The 20,040-nt window shown below is 42.1% G+C and overlaps 1 protein-coding gene across 1 annotated transcript in view; it reads left to right on the top strand.

Moving 5' to 3' along the window:
• Nucleotides 1-20,040, top strand: part of magi1b (membrane associated guanylate kinase, WW and PDZ domain containing 1b) — a 168,498-nt gene that overhangs the window by 75,373 nt on the left and 73,085 nt on the right. The window contains 1 exon segment of the mRNA XM_034684800.1: nucleotides 10,270-10,386. Coding sequence (XP_034540691.1) covers nucleotides 10,270-10,386 — 117 coding nt within the window.

Raw genomic sequence — 20,040 nt, 5'->3', positions numbered from 1 at the left:
GTTTGACCATACTGCAACGACTAACCGGCACACTGGACTGGGGTGATCGTATGGAAACATGAGGGCCAGGTCTATGCCATGGGTTTTTATATGCCGCAATTGGAAGAAACAAAATCCCTCAGTTATGTTAGATATCCCTCCAAGAAAATCAATGGTTCCGGCTTATGCTATAAAAGCAATATCAATATGCTTTATTAAGTGTCTGGAGCTTCCTCAATTTAGAGCTACAAACCCTATTTGAAGGGTTCATTGGAGAGGTGCTTGCCTCAGCCATAAGTGTGTCGAAGAAAGCCTGGTCTTTCATCTGAGCATAAACAAAAAAATGTGTGTATGAGGATGCAGTTGGTGGCAATTATTGGTGCATGTGAGTACACTTTACACAGCATAGAGAAACCTCATACAACCACAATGCAGGAGAAATCATCTACATGAAGAAGACAATCCCTGAATGCTGAAGAGAGTCTCTTAACTTATCTTAAGCGTTGATGTAAAATTTAGCCTCCAGCCATGGTATTTACCTTATTTGGTATCTTGTTTGGCTTCAAAATAATGCAGTGAAGATATCCAGATCTAAACTTCCAGTCCCAGTCTACATTAGTATTTAGATATAATGCATGCATTTCTGGCATTATTCTACACACATCTTCTCTGTACTGGAAACTCTCATGTCTTTGTGTCTATACAAGTGTTGGACCTTGTAGCCGTGCTCTCATTTGTTTTTGTAATATCCTGTTAGGCCATACGGGGGCAGCAAACTATGACTGTCTGTAACCATCACTACCTTCACCACAGTCTGCACTCATCTGGCAGCTGTTGCTATGGATACAGAGCCCCGGCCATTGCTAGAGAGCCACATCTTACAGGGGAACATAGGGGGTAGTAATGAGCTCAGAGACACAAATGATCACACACACTCACACACATACCTAACACACACACACACACTCACACACACACACACACACACACACACACACACACACACACACACACACACACACACACACACACACCTGTCTGCTTTGATATGAAAGATGGTCGTCTTCACATCTCTGCAGTTTGATTTGGGGCTCAGTCTGCTTCTTGAAAGAGCTTCTGATTGCAGGGCAGTTTTGTCAACTACCTTATTGAAGAGCGTGAAATCAAAGGTGTTCTTACCATTTACATTTTCTCAAGAATCACTTCAAGTTGGCGACTTTGACGATCACTCAGATACTTGGCTACTATGGTGGTTTAATAACCAGTTTTCACACCGACCTGTGCTCATGGAGAACAAGACCCTTCTTCTCTGGTCAGGGGTCAGATTGAGCCCCCTCTGACCTCCCCACATGCACCCTGTTCTCATTAGGACATATGGTTAAGCTGTGATTAGTGGTGATGAAAATGTTAACTGTAGATAACTGCTGCTAGTTAAATCCATTAAATGCTGATTAGCCCTGATTACCTGATTAATTAGAGCCATGGACGGACTGCTCACTCAAGCGTTGATTACTTAAGACATGACTTTGGACAGTCTGTTTACGATATGTCTCATAGCTTAATTTAACTTGTAGTAGGTCATGTTCAAATGGCACAGATTCCTGTTTACTATGTCCCACTTTGCAGAGACTAAATTTAACAACAAACCGAAATAATGTTTTATTTGTCATCATAGCCTTGCCTGGTGACGTGTCCCTTGATATTAACAAGAAAATTGAAGAGAGGGGAGAAACAAAGTTGTTTAGTACCTTTTATGCCAGACTGTTTGTGTATTCTACATCGATACAACATTCAGTGCCCAGCCAAACATGTTGGCGCTGCCAAATCTGACTTGGCTAAGCATAAAACCGGCTGGCACCGTGGCATATGACTGGGTTTCTGCTCTGTCACTTAGACTGGTGCTTGGTGTTAAGAGGCGGACCCTGTCTGCCATCGCCAAGTGTGCTGATTGAATCTTGGAGGTTTTCTTGGATGTGTCTGCATAAAAAAGGTTTAAAATAAAGTTGGCTTTATTGATATCTCCAAATATCACCTACTGCAAATTTGCTTTAAATGGCTTAAAAAAATTATGCAGACTAAGACACTCCCTGTCCTTTGACCATTTCAAATAGAACTGCATACTTTGGAGAATTTCATGTCTATCGGTATTACCATTACCACAACTACTGCCCTCTGTTTAACAGTCCTGTATTGTACAGGTTTTGTTCGCGTGTCTCAAATACACAACAAAATCCAGGATACAAGATGTAGTGTGTTTTGGAGACTTTTAAAGGAAAAAAAGATAAAGCTGTCTTCGTGTGTGATGATTTTCATTGCATTCACTAATAACAATGTGCTGTTTCTACCGATACAGTGGGGGCACTCAGTCTATGGTTACTTTAATTGCAAGGCGTGGACCAAGTGGCAGACTTCGGTCTCAAACTATGAAGCCCATGCGGAAGTGTTATAAACTGCAATTCATCGAGAATCCGCTTGAGGCTGGCTGCAGAAACTTCGGAAACCACATACACACCGGTTCAGAAGATATTAAGATTACGAGTTTTTGCCCAAATAAGGACATGACTGACTTAACTCCCGGATGGGAACACATAGCTGTTGGCTAGGAGGCTCAAACTCCGCCTCTTTACGTGACACTATGCCTGGCTGAGTTCCGCATTTCCAATATGGCTGCTGCCGTTTGGCTTCAAAACAGCACTCAGGAACAGATGGTTGACGCCACGGATACTACGTCCATATTTTATACAGTCTATGGTATGGACCCACTGCCCGAGACAAATTCACATGGAGTCTCGCCACCTTCTTCTGTGGCTCACTTGTTTTGAATTGAAGAGTCTTTCTAATCAAACCAGCACTCCACAGGGTTTATTTAGTTAATATATACCACCTTTTTAAAAATGCATCATTAGGACCTGATTAAGGAGAAAAGCTGTTATGTCTCGCAGGATGCTCTGAACAACAAAGCTTGCATTAAACAAAGAAAGGAGACAAGTTATAAATGCCTGAGGAAGAGTGAAGTGGCGGTCATGATGGCGCATGTATATGGCAAAGTTAGTGCGATGCCATCTTCTTGGTGAAATACTGTGAAACAGTAAACTACCAGGATGCAGATCGCTTGAAATGAAGACGAAGAAGAGGAAAGTGGTTGTTGTGCGTAAACTCATTCATATTGATAGATGTTTTTGATGGTAAAACATGACAAATGGTTGATTGTACTTAAGGCTGGTTTATACTTCTGCGTCGCCCCTACGCAGCAGTGGTCGACGTGGACATGAGCACCACATAGTTGTGCGTTGATGTGTCCGTGTTGCGCAGCAATTCTCTGCCGAAACGCTTGAGGTCAGTGCGGTCTCTCTGTGTTTACTTTTCCACAGCGATTCAGAGTGTGTTATGTTAATCTACAGCTAATAGATGTTACTGTTTATCATACAGACATGATAACAGGGAAGAATAGAGAGGAGGAGATGAAATACACGGCCAATGTGCGGACGATGTCTGCGAAGTCCTGTAAATGCGGAAAACACAATGACAAGCGGACCAATCACAGGGCTTGTGGCCCACGTCGATTCAATGTCTAGTTACATTTTGGAGGAGGTGTACGTCAGCTATGTGCGTAGGCCTCTGCGTAGGTACGGGAGGCTACGCTGTTGATTCGATGCAGAAGTATAAATCAGCCTTTATTATGCATCACAGGAGCTTCTTGTCCTCAATGGCCACTCTTGCTTCACCAATGGGAGGGGTGAGCAAGAGAGTGTTGAAGTCTAGAATTTGACCCCGTATTTCTCCAAATATCCCCATTTCTACATACTATACCTCTAATGAACTTGATCACCCATGGGGGAATCTGCTGATGGTACTAAAATTAATAATGAAATACTTAAAGATTTTTAGTAACTCAAGAAAAGCCCAGGTCCTCTTTCCTGTCTGAACACTCCCCTGGAGTCACACATACAGTAAAACTTTCTGCACAGAGCTTCTTCCAGTAAAAGTAAGCAAGAGAAAGTAATTTGGGACTTTGGCTTGAGCCCAGGTCTTCAATCAGCAACCTCAGCTACTTTTCATCAGCAGTCGGATCTGACAAAGACATCTATGCAGCATAAGCCTAGCTGTAGGTTTTGAATGTCAAGAAAGTAACTGGGGCTTCCCACTATGTAATGACACTGCTCATCTGGAGCATGAAGGCTGTGTACAACTCTACGACTCCTACCTTTTCTAAATCACCAGAAATCGGTCAAAGCTTTCCTTTCCCACTACGAGCAGGAGGATCGAGTTTCTGTGTAGTTTGGTTTTTCCATGCTGTGAATACAGATGTCAGCTGCCAGCGGAGGGTCTGGCTGGGGCCGTGTCTGGCGCTGCATGTCTGAGCAGGGCCTTGGCTGGCTGATCAGAGTCGAAGGGTGCACGGGTGGGCTGAACGGGAGATTGCTGGAAAGTAGGGGAGCTTTTTGCGTTTCAGATGTGTCTCAAACTCTTCTGATGATTTGTCTGGCTCACTCTGATGTTCTTTTTTTTCTGTGACAGACCCTGCCTCTTTCTCCTTCAACACCCCTTCTCCCCCACTTCCTTTCTGTCATGGATTGCGTGCCTCCTTTTCAGAATCCTGCTTGTTTTAGTGGGGCTCATGAAAAATCTGTAACAGGTGGGCTTTGTTTGAAGGACATGTCTTTTCTAATTATCTGTTTGCTGAGGGATCCGGGTGGATGACTGCTGGGCCAAATGTTCCAAAAACCAGGCCCTGCTGCCTGCCTGCTGTTTGTGTCAAATTAAATTTGAAAATAAAATAATTTAAATATTTATCTACAAACCTGCTCACACAGAATTAATAAGCATCCATTAATATTGGTGTTGAGACTCACTTTTTCATGATATTGCCCCTGATTAAATATATATATTTTTTTGCACAGTCATTTTAAAAAAAAACTATTAGCTGACAAGTGGTTGCATCTTTATAATTTTAGTTTAAATCCCTTTAAAACTCGGAAGCAACATCCCCCTCGAGACCTCCTGCACTTCAAAACACACAGACCTAGTAACTACAGCTAGCAGAAATGCTAAATAAAGCAGCTGCGTATAAAAAAGGTGTATTCCTTTGAAGCTTTGCAGTGAATACAGTTAGCAGAATTAATTTATTGCTGCGCATCTTGCTATAAGTAGGAGTTCTCAATCTTCATCCCAGTAACATTTTGTGGGAGAGAAATCTCTTCTGCAGAGGTCTCTTTTTTTCCAAAACGAATGGAAGAGTAATTAAAGCCTCTCAAATTGCTTGATAGCGTAGTTTCCTTAATAAAAATCAAAGTTTTTCTGATACTCTCTGGCTTCTTTTCTTCTCACTTTATTTTCTGGGTCATGTTTTGCCTTTGTGGATAGAGAGTGGGGAAAGACTTGCAACAGTGGGTTGTGGCTGGGTGTCAATCAAGGGATAGTTGCGCATGGACTACAACCTCTGTACATGGAACTTTGAAATGAAAATGTCCGGGGTCTCCTTTTTCAGATTAGTCATTTCATGATACCCCAAATGTTTCCAGTCTGTAATTGTTTGGGACTGCAGGCAGGCCAGTTTGAAACCTAGCCTGCTCTACTACTGAGCCATGCTTTTGTGATACGTGCTAAGTGTAGTTTGGCATTGTCTTGCAGAAATATGCAAGGTCTTCCCTGAAAGAAGCATTTACTAGATGGCAGCCTTTGCTGTATTGTTCAGCATGAATGGTGCCTTCCCAGATGTGTAAGCTACCCGTGCTGTGGGCACTCATGCATCTTCACACCATCACGGATGCTGACTTTTGAAGTGTGCACTGATAACCAGCCTGGTGGTCTCTCTCCTCTTTGATGATCTCCAAGAATAATGTCAAATTTGGATTTGTCAGACCACAGGACAGTTTTCCTCTTTCCTCAGTCCATCATCTTTCTCTGAATTAGCATTTCTGGGTGCAGTGATGAACTCTGTTCACAGACAATGACATAGACCACTCCAAAGTCATATCTGTTTTAATGAAGTGCAGGCCTGAGGACCAGATGATCATGGCCATTCAGTGAATGAAGACATTTTTGTCTTGGAACCCCTAAATGAACTGAATATATTTGAACAGAATATTGCTAATTTCCATGTTATAAGATTAAAGGTCCACACTGAAACAATCTCTATAATTCTTTTGTACTGCCATCGTTGATAAGGAACAGATTGGTTCAGTTGGAAGTGGGCAATCAATAGCCATTTCAAACTTGGTTGCCAAAGTTCTTCTTAAAGACTAATGGTTTGCTTTAATGGTTTAATGGTTGGGTTGGCAGCCCTACTGTGACTATTTTGGGTTAATTTTATATTCTGGGTTGACCAAATCGAGTCAGTCCATGTTCAGATCTTTTGGATCTTACAGTATCCTTAATTCAGTATTATTGGCAGCATGTTTTGTCTTTATATTCCCAGTGCCACAACAGAGCGAGGCTCTGCAGTAGCAGTTAATGGGCTTATGGTGTTACTGTACTGTGCATGGGTTTGAGGGAGCTGACTACCTGCCTTAAAGGCTTAAACTGAGGTGAGACGTGATCTTCTTGACCTTTTTGCACTCTACATAGTTGACAGATTGCTGGAAAGCCCCTACTAAATATCCATGTCTAAGATAATACTGTTAACTTTATTAGACTTTTGGTTGGACCAATAGTAACTAAATTGGAGCCAACTTAAAGTCTGAAGTCCAAACATTGTGGCTGCACTTAAGAAGAGTGGTTGTACAGTAGTCAGCTGTTATTCTAAGTAATGGAAAAGAACGGGAAAAGAAAAAGGAAATGTGCTGAGGCGGTATTTGACCTCAGACCAGTAACAACATATTAATGTTGGGTAGCTGGGGTTGACTTCCAGACCCCATAAATATTTTAGTACCACAAACACCTCAACATGAGCCAATGAAAAACTGTTGGATTATTATCTCTCAGTACTTGTGGATGCATTTAGGACTCCATTCAAGACAGATCCCATTTGAATAGTAGGTAAGAAGACAGAGGAGTTAGCCATGGCTACTCGCATAAACTGGCCAAAATGTTTGACCCCAAGAAACTACCATTTAAAACACAAATGCTTGCACACTTGTCACCTGCTTCCTATTATCAATGATTCAATTCTTTGATCGTCAGAACCTGGTCCATGTCAAAACTCCACATTGGTGGCACATTTTTTATAGAATGTTGTTGAAATTATATGTACACAAGTGCTGATCAGTAGATACCCTGATATTCTGTCAGCCCTCTAAAACTGAAAAATGCCCCAAAACAAAGGGAAGACGGATAACGCTATCTACTTTATCATCAATCTCTAAGTGATTATCTCCCTCTTATTCATTAAGTCGACTGTCCTTCAGGGCCCTGTCATTCCCACTGTCCTTCTTTTGAAGGAATTCTGCTCATTTCCATTAAAATATTGTTGTCCTCATCAAGATAAGCATACACAACGAGAGAGTTAGGGCAGGACAGAATCTAAGTAACCGGATTAAAGCTTATGCAACAGCTCCTTGAGGTGCTGTTGCTTGCACGCCAGAGTTTAACAACCAGCAGGATGTAATGACTCATCAGTATGTGCCAAAAACTTTTTGACAAAGAAATAAAGCTCACTTTTATGTCAAGCAGCCTGTCCATCAACTTTTGCAAGGGAACTCTCATTTGGTGTTTTTAAGTTGTTCTACATTCAAATGACTTAAAATTACTTTCAAGGGCTGTGTACCTGTTTTCCAATGTTTCTGGCACTGTCAGCTGAATCCTTCAGTGCACTCATTTCTTGTCCCTTTTCGTGGACTTTTTAAACTTTTGTCATGGTACAGATTTCCCACCAGAAAACATAGACACGGTCAAACAGCCTTTAGAGGGTCTGGAAGCAAGGAACGCCCATTGCTCTGCAGTAATTGGTGTGTACAAAGGCCCATCGGGGTGTGTTAAGCTCTCTTGTTGGCCTGAGCATTGGCTTGTGACCTGTTGTGGATGGATTAGTACACAGTGATATGTCTGGATGGGAGAGGGCCAGGAGCAGAATTTGCTCCCAGGAAAGAAGTTTTGACCCAACTATTACCAACATCCTCTCAATACAATACTTATCACAATGCAGATGCCATGATATTATGTCATACACAGAATTTACTGACAGCTGTTCTTTATGTTGTTGTTGGATCCTTAAAACTATGCCTTCGCCTTTTATTCACAACAAAAACGAGTGCAGTTGAGTGATTAAAAAAGTTCATCTAAGAAAATAAATGTAATTTCTAGATGGCTATCACTAACATCCACATTTTTGTTATACCTTTATTCTACGTTATTTCCCAACCAAAACTAGCCGTCCTCTATCTGATCACCTTACCCTCCTTGGTACACGCTAGAGCAGGTGTTCCCAAACTTTTCAGCCTGTGACCCCCAAAATATAGGTGCCAAAGACTCGCGACCCCCACTGTTCCTCAAAGTGATTTAATGTGGCTTCATTTAGCTGGTCTGCAGAAAATTAGCCTACCTACATGAGCATGTAGCTTTGTTTCCTGTGCTGTTATGAATTAACCTGCTGCTACTGATGCTTTTGATAAGTAACTGGTCACTAACTCTAAACTTACGAGTCATCTGGCAAAGAGAAAGGTAGAAAACTCATTACATTTTCTATTTTCAAGGTTTTATTTCAAGTTTAGCTACTATTTTTGTCAATTTTTTTTACTATAAATGGTTAAAGTTTACTTTTTTATAGAACTTTTGTCTTTCAACTATTTTTGTTGTAACATTTTTTCAGTATTTCTTTGTTCACCACAAGTTAACATATTATTTAAGTAATACAAAACCAACAGAGAAGAAAAAAAAAATAATTACAAAAAAATAATAATAAACAAAAAATTTAAATTAACAGTACAAACAAAAAGGAAGATACTCATAAGATAACAAGGTAAATAAACAAACAAACAAACAAACAAAAAAATTATACATATTTTTAGATAACTTAAAAAAAAAACATTCTGGAAGACATCTCACAACCCTCCATTTGTGTCTTGTGACCCCCCAGGGGGTCCCGACCCACACTTTGGGAACCCCTGTGCTAGAGGACGTTAGGCTGAGAGCATGCCCATATCATAAACCCCATTCTCCTTTATTTTTATGAAACACAAATGAAGAGAAGTACCTTCAAGTACAGTTACCTTCAAGGCTTTGATTTATGCACCACTGTTTTTTAAAAGTATAGCAGTTTAGGATTGTTCCTCTACAAAGCAGCGTTGTTTTTGTATACATAATAATTACACTCAGCATTTCAGCTTCTGAACCAGACATTGAAACGTTTTTTAAGAAGCAAAATTATCGCAATGAAATCTTTGCTCCCCTCCACTCTTGACATGTATGTTATCAATAACACCAAAAAAGGTGTAACATTAAAATGAAAAGTAATCATATCATGTCTGTGGGATGTGCGTGTTGTACTTCAATTGTATTTTTATCGTATGAACCTACAATCATTCTGCCAACCAGTGCAGAATACTCTTCTGTACTATGCTAACAATCTCAATCATCTTATTAAACACACACACAGACACACACATAACAACACACGCTCATATACACACAGTTTCCATGGAAACAGGATCCAGGGCCTTTTATGACTGGTTGTTTGCTCAAGACAACTAAAAATGGTCTCAGCAGCCGTGCAAAGATGGGAGATAAATCATTTGGATAATAAATAATTTGACATGCTCTAACATAGAACGTGATGGGATGTTTATTGTTGCCAGAAGCAGCATTGTTATTGTATTTAGAGCAACACATTGTCATATTCATCAAATAGGTCTCTCATTTTTCTACTTGTATGATGTCATCGCATCTTTTCTTCTCTGTTTCGTCGCAAACCTGGATGCTAACCGTAATGACCACACACTAACACGACACTCCTGCGGACACTTTCCAGCCGTGCCGCCCTTCAGTAGCCTAATGTGTGTCTGATGTCCAGATGGCCGAGCGGCAGGAGGGCTAATTCATAGTGTTAGCCGTAGTGCTAGCAGTCGTGGTTTTGGCTAGCCCCGACTGGTTGTAGAGGCAGAGCCTGCAGCCAGCTTCCCCTCCGAGTGACAATGGCAAGTGTACAATTCACGGCTACACACTCAGCGTTTAGCTTTGTTGTGTCTGCAGGACAAACTTGGGTGTTTCTTTCTGTGGGAGACAAACTGTGTGGTCGTTTGACACTTCACTGTGAATACTAACAGTGTCAATGTGATCCCTCTGATGTCTGCTAGCCGTATTGGTTTATGGTTGTTTTGTTCCAACATGTTTTTCTGTTTGTGTCCACTACGACAGGAAACAAGCTGAACAAGGACCTGAAACATTACCTGAGCCAGCGCTTCCAGAAATCCTCGGCCGACCACGAACTGCAGCAGACCATACGAGACAACCTCTACCGCCACGCCGTGCCTTGTGAGTCCATAACCTCATCACACATCGATATGTCATTCCCCTGATTTATGTCTTGCCGCCTCTGCTCTCATGTCTTCTTCATGTCTTGGCATTAAGCAGGCCTGTTGTTCATTCCCTGATCATACAGTACACTGGCTAGTTTACTCCACACACTATGCCTGTTTGAAATCCCACTGAGCATTCCTATGGCACAGTCTATCTTTGTGAATGTCCACATGAGAACACAAAGCTTTGGGGAAGGTCAGTGTTAGCCTCGGACCTAGCTCCAGGCATGACCAGCTTTTGATCAATGTAATGATTGAGCTGACACTTTGGATGGTTGTCTAATAAAGCCTGATTATTCTCCAGTCCAGTGTGAGCATGGTTCCAATTGCTTTTTTACCAGTACTGTTTTCAGGCAGGTTATTTGCTTCATACCCCCCTTGGTTCTAACCATATGTTTGTATTGACTTTATCACACAGCATCCCTCTTCATCCTGAACTTGACTTTTCTGTGTACCTCCTAAGCTGATAAAAGGCAGTAAATTGTGACAATGTTCCCCCTTTCCATCTTCCATCAGTCAGCGTAGTGTTTGCTGTATTAATGTTGTGTGTTCATTTAAAGGACTAGTCTCCTCCTCAGTGGACAGGATAGTATTGTCTCATGTGCACAAGATCAATGACACCACACACTGTGGTCACTGCGGCCTCATCCAAGTCCCTCACCCCCTCACCCATCTATCCCGAGCCAGTATCTGCTCAGTGAGAGCTGCCTGTGTAATCCAGGAATACAGGCGTATGTCTTTGACTCTTTTTCCTTCTGACTGTTGCAAAGATCTAAAGGCACTTTTGTTTTTTGATCCTGCATATTTCTCTTTAAGCTGCTGTTGCTCAAAAGCTGAAGTGGATATTTGAAGTGTTTTACTCTTCCCTGTTATGAGAAACAACCCACAAAGATGGAATGGTGCTCAGGATGTGGCATGGTCACATTAACGCTGTAATAGTGAGGTGATAAATGCAGTCACTGTGCAGCTCCCTCTGTGTGTGGGGGGGGGGATAAAAGAGAAAGATGGTTAGGCTGATGAACATTGCTGCACGATGCCAGTCTTGTGTTATTCCTAATTTGCATATAACGCTGAAATCAGTCTATTGCACCAATGAGAGCCAGGCTCTTCATCGCCATGATGAAGGAATTCTTACTGGCTTTGGACACAGCATGAAGATAGAGAGGCAAAAAGACACAACAAGAAGCTGAGAAGGGCAACTTCAAGAATTGATTCCCCTCTTATTGGTACAATGTTTGGATATATTCTGAATACCAATATTTACCATCATGTCATTGAGATGTCTATGGATCCCACAAATGTATTGAGACACAGGGGCATCTTAGTGGGGGGAAAATTGGGACTGACTACCTCGGGCCCAAGTGGGGAGGGGGGCCCTAAATGGCCTGAAATTAAATGTGCTTTCTACTACACTTTTCTTTTCTTTTGTTATAACTGCAATAAGATAACTAAAATTGTCTGAATAAATAAACAAACATTCAGAATTCCTTTCTGGAATTTCTTTCCGGCTCTGTGAAATGCTCATCTCATGCCTTAAGTGGGGAATTGTCATATTTTCACAGCATGACGTGTGACTGAATCTGATTGAAAGTAAACTGTAGGTTTTTAGAGTTTTATTTTACTTCTTGAGGTTCGATTATACCAAATAATGCCCTCTTTTTGTTATTCAACAAGTCACTTGGCTTCAACTAATCTTGTTCAAAGAGGTGGACAGTCAATATTGTGCAGTTACATTTGGAGAAATTGTAAACAAAAATGATATTGATATGTAGCTTAGATTTGAGTCAGTTAACCAGGATAGTTTTAAGCATATATTTTTGTTTAATGCAAATAAACCAGTATTATAGCAGCAATTGCAGGGTTGGCTGTGGGGATGGGGCCCACTGAGATATCTTTTCAGGGGCCCCAGAATCCCTGGTGACACCCCTGTTGAGACACATCACTTCTACATCAAAATTATTGATGTACACAAAGAAAAACACTGTATGCGTACTTGGTCAAATAAGGCATGCTTCTTGTTGTTGCTTCTTAATTTTATCTTTCCCCCATATACAACTTTTTTCATAGCCCTAGCATAGTCTGTGTGTATTTCGAGTCAGACCAGAAAGAAATAAATAAATTAACAGTACAAATTACAATCTGTATTCAGGGGGCATGTTTAAGGGACTTTATCTGCATTACCTCTGCTGCCATATGTCAGGCAGACACTGGTGGAAGGTGGAGGTTTGACCATAACAGCCAAAACCCCAGTGGTCTGTTGTACTCCAGTAAAATCCCTGTGATATCAGCAGTATACAAAGCACGAAGATGTTACCAGGACATCCATTCTATTGGACTGTGATGTTTGGTTTGCACTTGGAGGAGAGTGACATTCTTAATGTTGAAATAATATTAAACTTACTGCAGCTTAGATTTGTTCACCTCTTTTGATTATGGGAAGGCTTGTTAGAGTGTCCACAATCCATGAATAATTAAAATGTAATCACCTTCATTCCCAAGAAAAGTCCAGAGCAGTGAATACAGCAAAGCATTTGTAATTCTAGCTTCATTTACTCCAACTGTCTTGGCCTGTGATTGCAAGAGGTCAGTGTGTGTCCATGTTGACGCATGTCCAAAGGTTGTTCAATGCACCGTCCATGTGCTTGTGTAGGTGTAGGTGTGATTTAATGCACAGCAAGCAGGTGGAGAAACAGATGGAGGAGTGTCTCTGTGGTTGTTGGTGCTGCCTTTGAATCAGGCAAAATTGAGCATTTAGTTGCAGCTAGAACAATAATATTATCCACAGTACAACATTGTGCACAACAGACTGTCAGAGTCAACTTTGTAATGTAAGCCAAAGTCATGTTTTTAAGTGTTAAGTCTTACTAAATGATGGACAGAGGGTATTCTGTTCATTGGTACATTTATGCAAGGTGTTTTGTGCAGAATTGCAGCAACAATTAGAGAAAAAATAACTTCACTTCCCATTTTAAGTAGTGACATGTAAAACCTAAATGTAGAGCTGTACTATGCAATGATTTTTATATTAGTTTGGCCTTACTGTAACCATAACTAAGCCAAGGGAGATGCACAACTCATTTTTTTCTGAGGATTGCTTTCCAGTTGCATAAATGTTAGCAACAGTGCTGTGCTGAAATGTACAATGTAGGGTAGGGAATCACCAGTGGCCCCACAATATTTGTAAAGATACTGAATTCATGATGCAATATGATAGGGATTGCCATAAACTTTGTATCCCACTACCATACAGTGAGATATTACCTGATTTATGACCTTTTTTAACTGCACTTATATCCACAACCAAAACAGTCTTTTTCTATCACGAAAAACGTCTCTTTTCATTCATCTCACTAAAGTCTTTCAGTTTCTACACAAAGGGAGTCAAGGATACAGTCATCGGAAAGCCAAAAGGACACGATCCCTCACTGACTTCCCACCTTTGAGCATTGCCAAATGTGTTGGTTGGACTGCCAGGCTGAATGCACCACAGCGAGTTTGACCACAGTTCACTGTGGTGGCGGACTGGCAGGCAGTCAGTGTTTACTCTAGACCGCCCACGCATGCCACCACTTCTAAAATCTACGTAGGCATATATATATATTTTTTTCCCAGAGAAGTAGGCTGAGACACGTTTGGCATCCAACAACTATATTTTAGGAAGTCCCCCTGAACTTAGAAGTGGGCTTACTTTTGGCAAAAGAAAAGTTAATGTTTTTTGTTTTTTTTCCACAATAGATATTAAATACATGTAAAACCAAAACAATTCCTTTGTTATTTTAGTTTGCATAGATCAGAGAAGTCCTGCACATCCTCAGATCAATTTCTTCAAAAGCACAAGTTTGATGAAGATGCTTGTAAACAGAAACTTGTTTTCCTCAGATGTTCCTAAAACCCTGTTAGAATTTAAGGCACAGCTCTCACACCCTCCCCCATCTGCTCAGGCGTCCGTCGGCTTCCCTTGTGGTCACCTCATCCGCAGATTCAGCATTCCAAATTCTTCCATTTTCCTAACCAGCCCTGCACCCCTTCTATCCTGCGCTCATTCCTGACCCCCCCAAACTCATGACACTGCTGCCTCACGTCCTCTTGCCGCCACTGCTGCTGCCTTTCTCCCTCTGGATCGCTCTTCCTCTTCTTTCTCATTGTCCCTGCCAGCGGATTGGAGCAGTGGCTGGAAGAAGGAAAATGCTCTGTATGGTTTATGCCTGATTGAAAAGCATTCTGGGTCTGCAAGTCTTGACAAGAGAGCTCTGGATTTCCTACTTCTAGGCAAGTAGCAATGTTGTCTGCTGTGGAGGTTGTGATGCTGATGACTCTGTGTTTGCCTCTCAAATGAGCCAGGTTTGCAGGGGGGGCTAGTGTTCACGTGCATGTGTGATGAATTGTGGGGGCTAGCAGCACAGACGATTGGACAGCCCGTATATAGGCTAAGAGGACGGCTCGGAGGGAGGTGGGGGCAGGAGCCGCGGGGATGGAGATGGAGATGGGGGTGGGGTGGAGTTTTGGTGTGGGAGGGGGCAAAAGGGGGGGATGGGTGGAGAGAGAAGAGACAGAAGGGGGGGGAATGGTGAGATGCAAAAAAAACACTCTCACGCAGTCAAATCAAGACTGCAGCTAGCTAGCTAGTCAAGCTAACATCAACATATGTACACATAGGACATTGTGTTGTAGAGTTTGTGACATGATCTGACTTGGGAATGTGTCTGCCTCTGTGTGTGTGCATATGTGCATGAGTATTTGGGTGTCTGCAGTGTTTACAAAAGCAGCCTGTTGGGTGCTGGTTTGGTGAGGTTACAGATTGCACCCACAGATGAAATCACAACATTTTACCAGAACAAAGGGAATGCTCTAACTCACTCACTGGTGAATGGAGACAGGCAAAATACAGCAAAATACATATTAAATGGTAAGCTTCAGACACATTGCTATATGAGTGTTGAGTGTCTGCTATGTGACATGCTTTACACCAAGGATGTTGGTTTTGTCATGGCTAGGTAAACATTTGGACTCGTGTTTCCAATGACAGACCCTCCTTGTTAAACTTGTTCTTAGTTAAACTAACCCAGTTTGAATTTCCCTGCATTAGACATTATGTGCAATGGCCACAGTTTACTACAGTCTCTGCATCCGTTATACAGGCTCTTGATGGTTTAAAGATAAGGTGTGGCTGAGGATGCTTGCACCAATTAGAATCCCGACAGGTTGAGCAAGACCCTGATGCATAACAGAGGGGTCTCGCCCCACCCTGGGTTTCATTATGTCCTAACTCTTAAGGCCAACCTTAAAGCATAAACTTTGTTTTGCAAATGTATAATGCTAATGGATACTTACAGTATGTTTTTGCCAGTGTCAACAGACAGAGGTGAAATGTGCTCTTTTATGCGGATTGCTTTGATGTGACGTGTGTGATCAGGTTGTTCCTGGCATCACTATTGATGTTGAAAATCAATCACTTTTGTTATGGGGTTTTGACCAATCAGAGTTCAAGTTTTCAACACAGCCTGGTAATAGCAGCTTTTCGTATTTCTTTCCTTAACATGTCAGCTAGTATCATGAGTCATGACCATACAATACATGTTGATTTCGACCTTGTCTTTGATATTTTGTTTATATCAAAGACATAATTACCAATACCAGAGCATAATGACTGGAGTAAAACAGCTGGAACAGATTTGCTAGCCTCAAGGCCAAATTCCACCAGAACTATGCCTTTGATCCGTCACAGCACTGGATCTGATAGGTTTCTATTCTAGTCAATCTGTTAACTTCCACTGGATCCGCTCCGTTGCGTTCCAGCTGCGTCTCTGATCCGGCAGGTTGGAACTCAACGGATCAGATACGCAAGACTTCTATTTTTGCGGACCGCAGCGGATCGGAGACGGACCGGATACGGATCTGGTGGAGGTCCCGTGTCACTCTATACCTTTGGAGTAAGGTTACTTCCTGAGGTCCCCTGGGGTCACCTTAGAGTAAAGACGCAATATCAGCCTGTATTATTGCACAGAGCAAGGTTACAGGTTTCCCTCTTGTCCTGTCTTAATGCTAAGTTGCCGGATATAGTTTCACATTGAACACACAGACATGGACATGTATTGAAACTATATCGTATGTGAATAAGTATATTTCCATCCTTCCAAGGTTTCCGTGAAAGCAATGGCTGCTGATCTTTGTTTGATTTTTTGATACATCAAACACCTGTTGGAGAGGGACAAGAGGCACAACAAATGCCAGTATCAGTTTGTTTACATTTGTATCATGGTGTCCCAGCATGCTGCAGGTGGATCAGGAGGAGGTTGTGGAGTAAACAAAAGCAGCTGAATTCATGCTGGTGGGGAAGTGTTTTTGTAAAGCTAACACCATTAGCAGGACTCAAAGAACTGCTGTCAAACACAATGAGTGATGGGTGTTGTGCTCCTGGTTCATAACCCCCACTACCACGCCCACACAAACTCTACAATAACATATTCTATTCACTCAGCACAACTCCAACAATGTTGCACATACAAGCAGAATTAGCACAGATGTCGTATGCACAAGTTATTGTTTTCTCTCTGAACAGGCGGTGTAGGATGTTATTCCTACTTATTTCTGCCTCTCTGTGTCTGAGCTTGTTTTAAAATGTGAATGACTTCATTTCCATTAGTGTAAATAGCAGCTCATACTGTTTCCCAGCCTTTTATAGGAGTTTGCAGATGATGATGCATTTCAGTCAGATGATAGCACAATTAACTAGAAGATTACGTTATATTAGCCCATATATAACACCATTAAACAAAGCAACAGTCTAATTTTTGGAAAAAGTACCGTCAGTTTTCCTCAAGAATACAAAACAAACTGCCAAACATTTCGGTATGAATCCATGCGGCTAAACATCAAAAAGTAGAGCTCCCATGATCATTATCAAGTTGAATACCAGTTAAACCCAGCAGAACATTATCACCATAATGTAGGATCTCATTTTGTTAGTTTTCACTTAAATAGCTGACAACTCAGTGTATTTTGAATTGTCATGGATTATAGCCATAAACATCATTATCATGCTATCCTGCTATCCTGCTTGTATGCCTTGAATGTAAGCCCTTGTTGTGTTTGGATGCTGACTAATCTCATCGGTGCCTCATTTCTAAATTAAACTGTTTACTATATTGACTGTATAGGTTAGTGTTTTGGCAGTCGGTGTACAGTAATGAATGAGATACAATTTTTTTGGAGGGGAAATTAATAATCACAAGAATTGTCTCTGAAATGCTACTGCCAATGAATAATTGGAGAAAGAAAGATCCAAATTTTGTCCAAAAATGTCGCACTTGATTTTGTTTTTGCAGGGATGTTATTGGAATTTTTGCATGTCTGGCAACAGGGACTATTTCAAATTTCCTTTTTTTTTTTAAATTGTTTTGATCAAAAGTGTCAATCAAATCCTCCCTCAAAAACTGAATCAATTAGGTTTATTATGATTAGGTAAGTTCTCTGATGTTATATCCCAATGTGGATGCTTGCCTATCGAGTGAATATGAAGCATCAAAAGGGGACACATTCAAGGGATATCAGGCAGAGAATTGCACATCACATGACCTTTGACCTTCCTCCCTTTTATACTTTTGCACTGCTGTTTCCCAGCCCCCTACCTCCTCTGACCATAGGGCGTAACAAAGGAATCCGGCACATGCAGAGTTGTGTTTTAAGTTTTTCATGCATGCAAAGATTGGTTGCACTTAAGTAATGCATGATCACCAGTTGTTTGGCTAGCTAGTGTGTATTTAATCTTTAATCTCCTCTGATGTTTGAGCTGCTTCTGATGGCATGCTTTCATTAGTTGCACCATTCTTACAGCTGTCATATTAGTATATTAATGCCACTGATCTATTTATGCTCTTGTCTAGGGCACCTGTTGTAAGAAGGTCTGTGTCCTAGAATGTTTCTGAGATCCTATTTGACTGACTTGTCAATTTCTTCAGCTCATTTTTACGCCTTCCTACACAGTTCGTGTTACAAATCTTTCCTTCAAGTCTCAGCTCAGTCTGTCCACGCTTGCCTTTTTTGGATTCTGCCACCAACTCCTGTCCACTTCACACATTGGTCAAGGATGAGTTGTCTGGGACTTGTTTGACACCCGGAGCATGTGCAAGAGTTTGTGTGCATCAGGACATCAGTATCTGTAAGGAGCAGAAAGAAACAGAAGTGTAGGAGAGGGAGAAAAAAAAACATGACTGGATCTGTGAGAACAAGAAAGAAAAAGGGGTGACCAGCCAGGAGAAGGGGAGGGAGAGAAGGAGAGCAAGAGGGGGGAGGTGGGCGGGTGCATGTGGGTGCCTGCGAGACGGGAGACAGCGGGGCTCAGTCAGAAAGAGAGAGAGAGAAGCCGAGCATTGGTGTGTGTGTGGGTATGAGACGGAGCGCATTATAAGCCAATGTGTGGATGCTGCTTAGCCTAGCTCCCATTAGCTTAGCATCACAAAGCCAAAGCTGGACAGAGGACAGACGCACGGCTGGAGGAAGGGGAGGGTGGATTGGAGAAGGAAATGTGAATCTGCTCTGGCTTTTTCTTCCACTCATCCACACCTGATTGGATTTTTCTTGCTCCCTCTGTATTCTATCGACGTGGTGTTGTTCAGTGGACTGTAAGGGAAGGAAGGAGAAGAATAAGCCCCTCACTGGCTCCCTAACTGAGGTATTTGTGTTTTGTGTTTCATTTTGAGAGAGAGAGACTGAGGGCTGCTGTGATTTAATGGTTGGGGGTTGGGATGGAGAGAGATGGAGAGGCAGGCGGTGAGGATGGCTGAGCATCAGGCAGGAGGCATCAGGAGCAGAGCGGGGGAGACGGAGGCACATCGCTGGCAGTAATGGAGGCTGATGTGTTGTGGTCAAACGGAAGCTGTGTGTGTCTGTCTGTGTCTATCTGTCTGTCTCAGGTATGCGTGCGTCTGTCTGTTTTTGTATGTGCCCTGGTTTGATGCCTCTGTGTGTGTGTGTGTGTGTGTGTGTGTGTGTGTGTGTGTGTGTGTGTGTGTGTGTGTGTGTGTGTGTGAAAAGTGTCACTTCCCATATGTGTGTGTGTTTCTGGTGGAAGCACTCCAGCCCTGCGATGGTTGTATTAAGGCAGATCTGTTGACACACTTGATCATATTGGGAGCCATTACCTCAAGCAGCGAACCGCTGCCTGCCTGCTTGCCTGTCTGTTTGTCTGTCTGTCTGTCTGGAGCGTCCAGCATGCTAAGGTTAGCCTCTACTTCTCCATCCTTCCTCTTTCTTTCTCTTCCTCTCAATCCATCTCATGTGGATAGCCCCCTCCCTTCCCGCCCCTCTAAATGTATCGTTTTAAACCCTCTCTCTTCCATTTCCCATGTTGCTGTAGGTAGCAGCAAGCCCAGGGTGCTTTTTTTCTGGCTGGAATAGAAAGACAAAGGCCGGCTGTGTGTGTGTGCGGGGGGCATTTTCAGGCTGGATTCTGGCTGATTTAGCTTCACACTGGCCCTTCAGGTTTTTTTCCTTTTTTTTTTTTTTTGTTTCTTATTCTAATCTCTTTTCCCTTCCCCCGGTCTACAGAAACCCCCTCCCCTTCCTTGTCTGTCTGTCTGTTTGTATGGGAATCATTTAGAGCTTAAAACAT

This window comes from Notolabrus celidotus, chromosome 1, assembly GCF_009762535.1.
Source record: "Notolabrus celidotus isolate fNotCel1 chromosome 1, fNotCel1.pri, whole genome shotgun sequence".
Taxonomy (NCBI): Eukaryota; Metazoa; Chordata; class Actinopteri; order Labriformes; family Labridae; genus Notolabrus; species Notolabrus celidotus.
The sequence above is the reverse complement of the archived record's forward strand: the minus strand, read 5'-3'. Positions and strand labels throughout refer to the sequence as shown.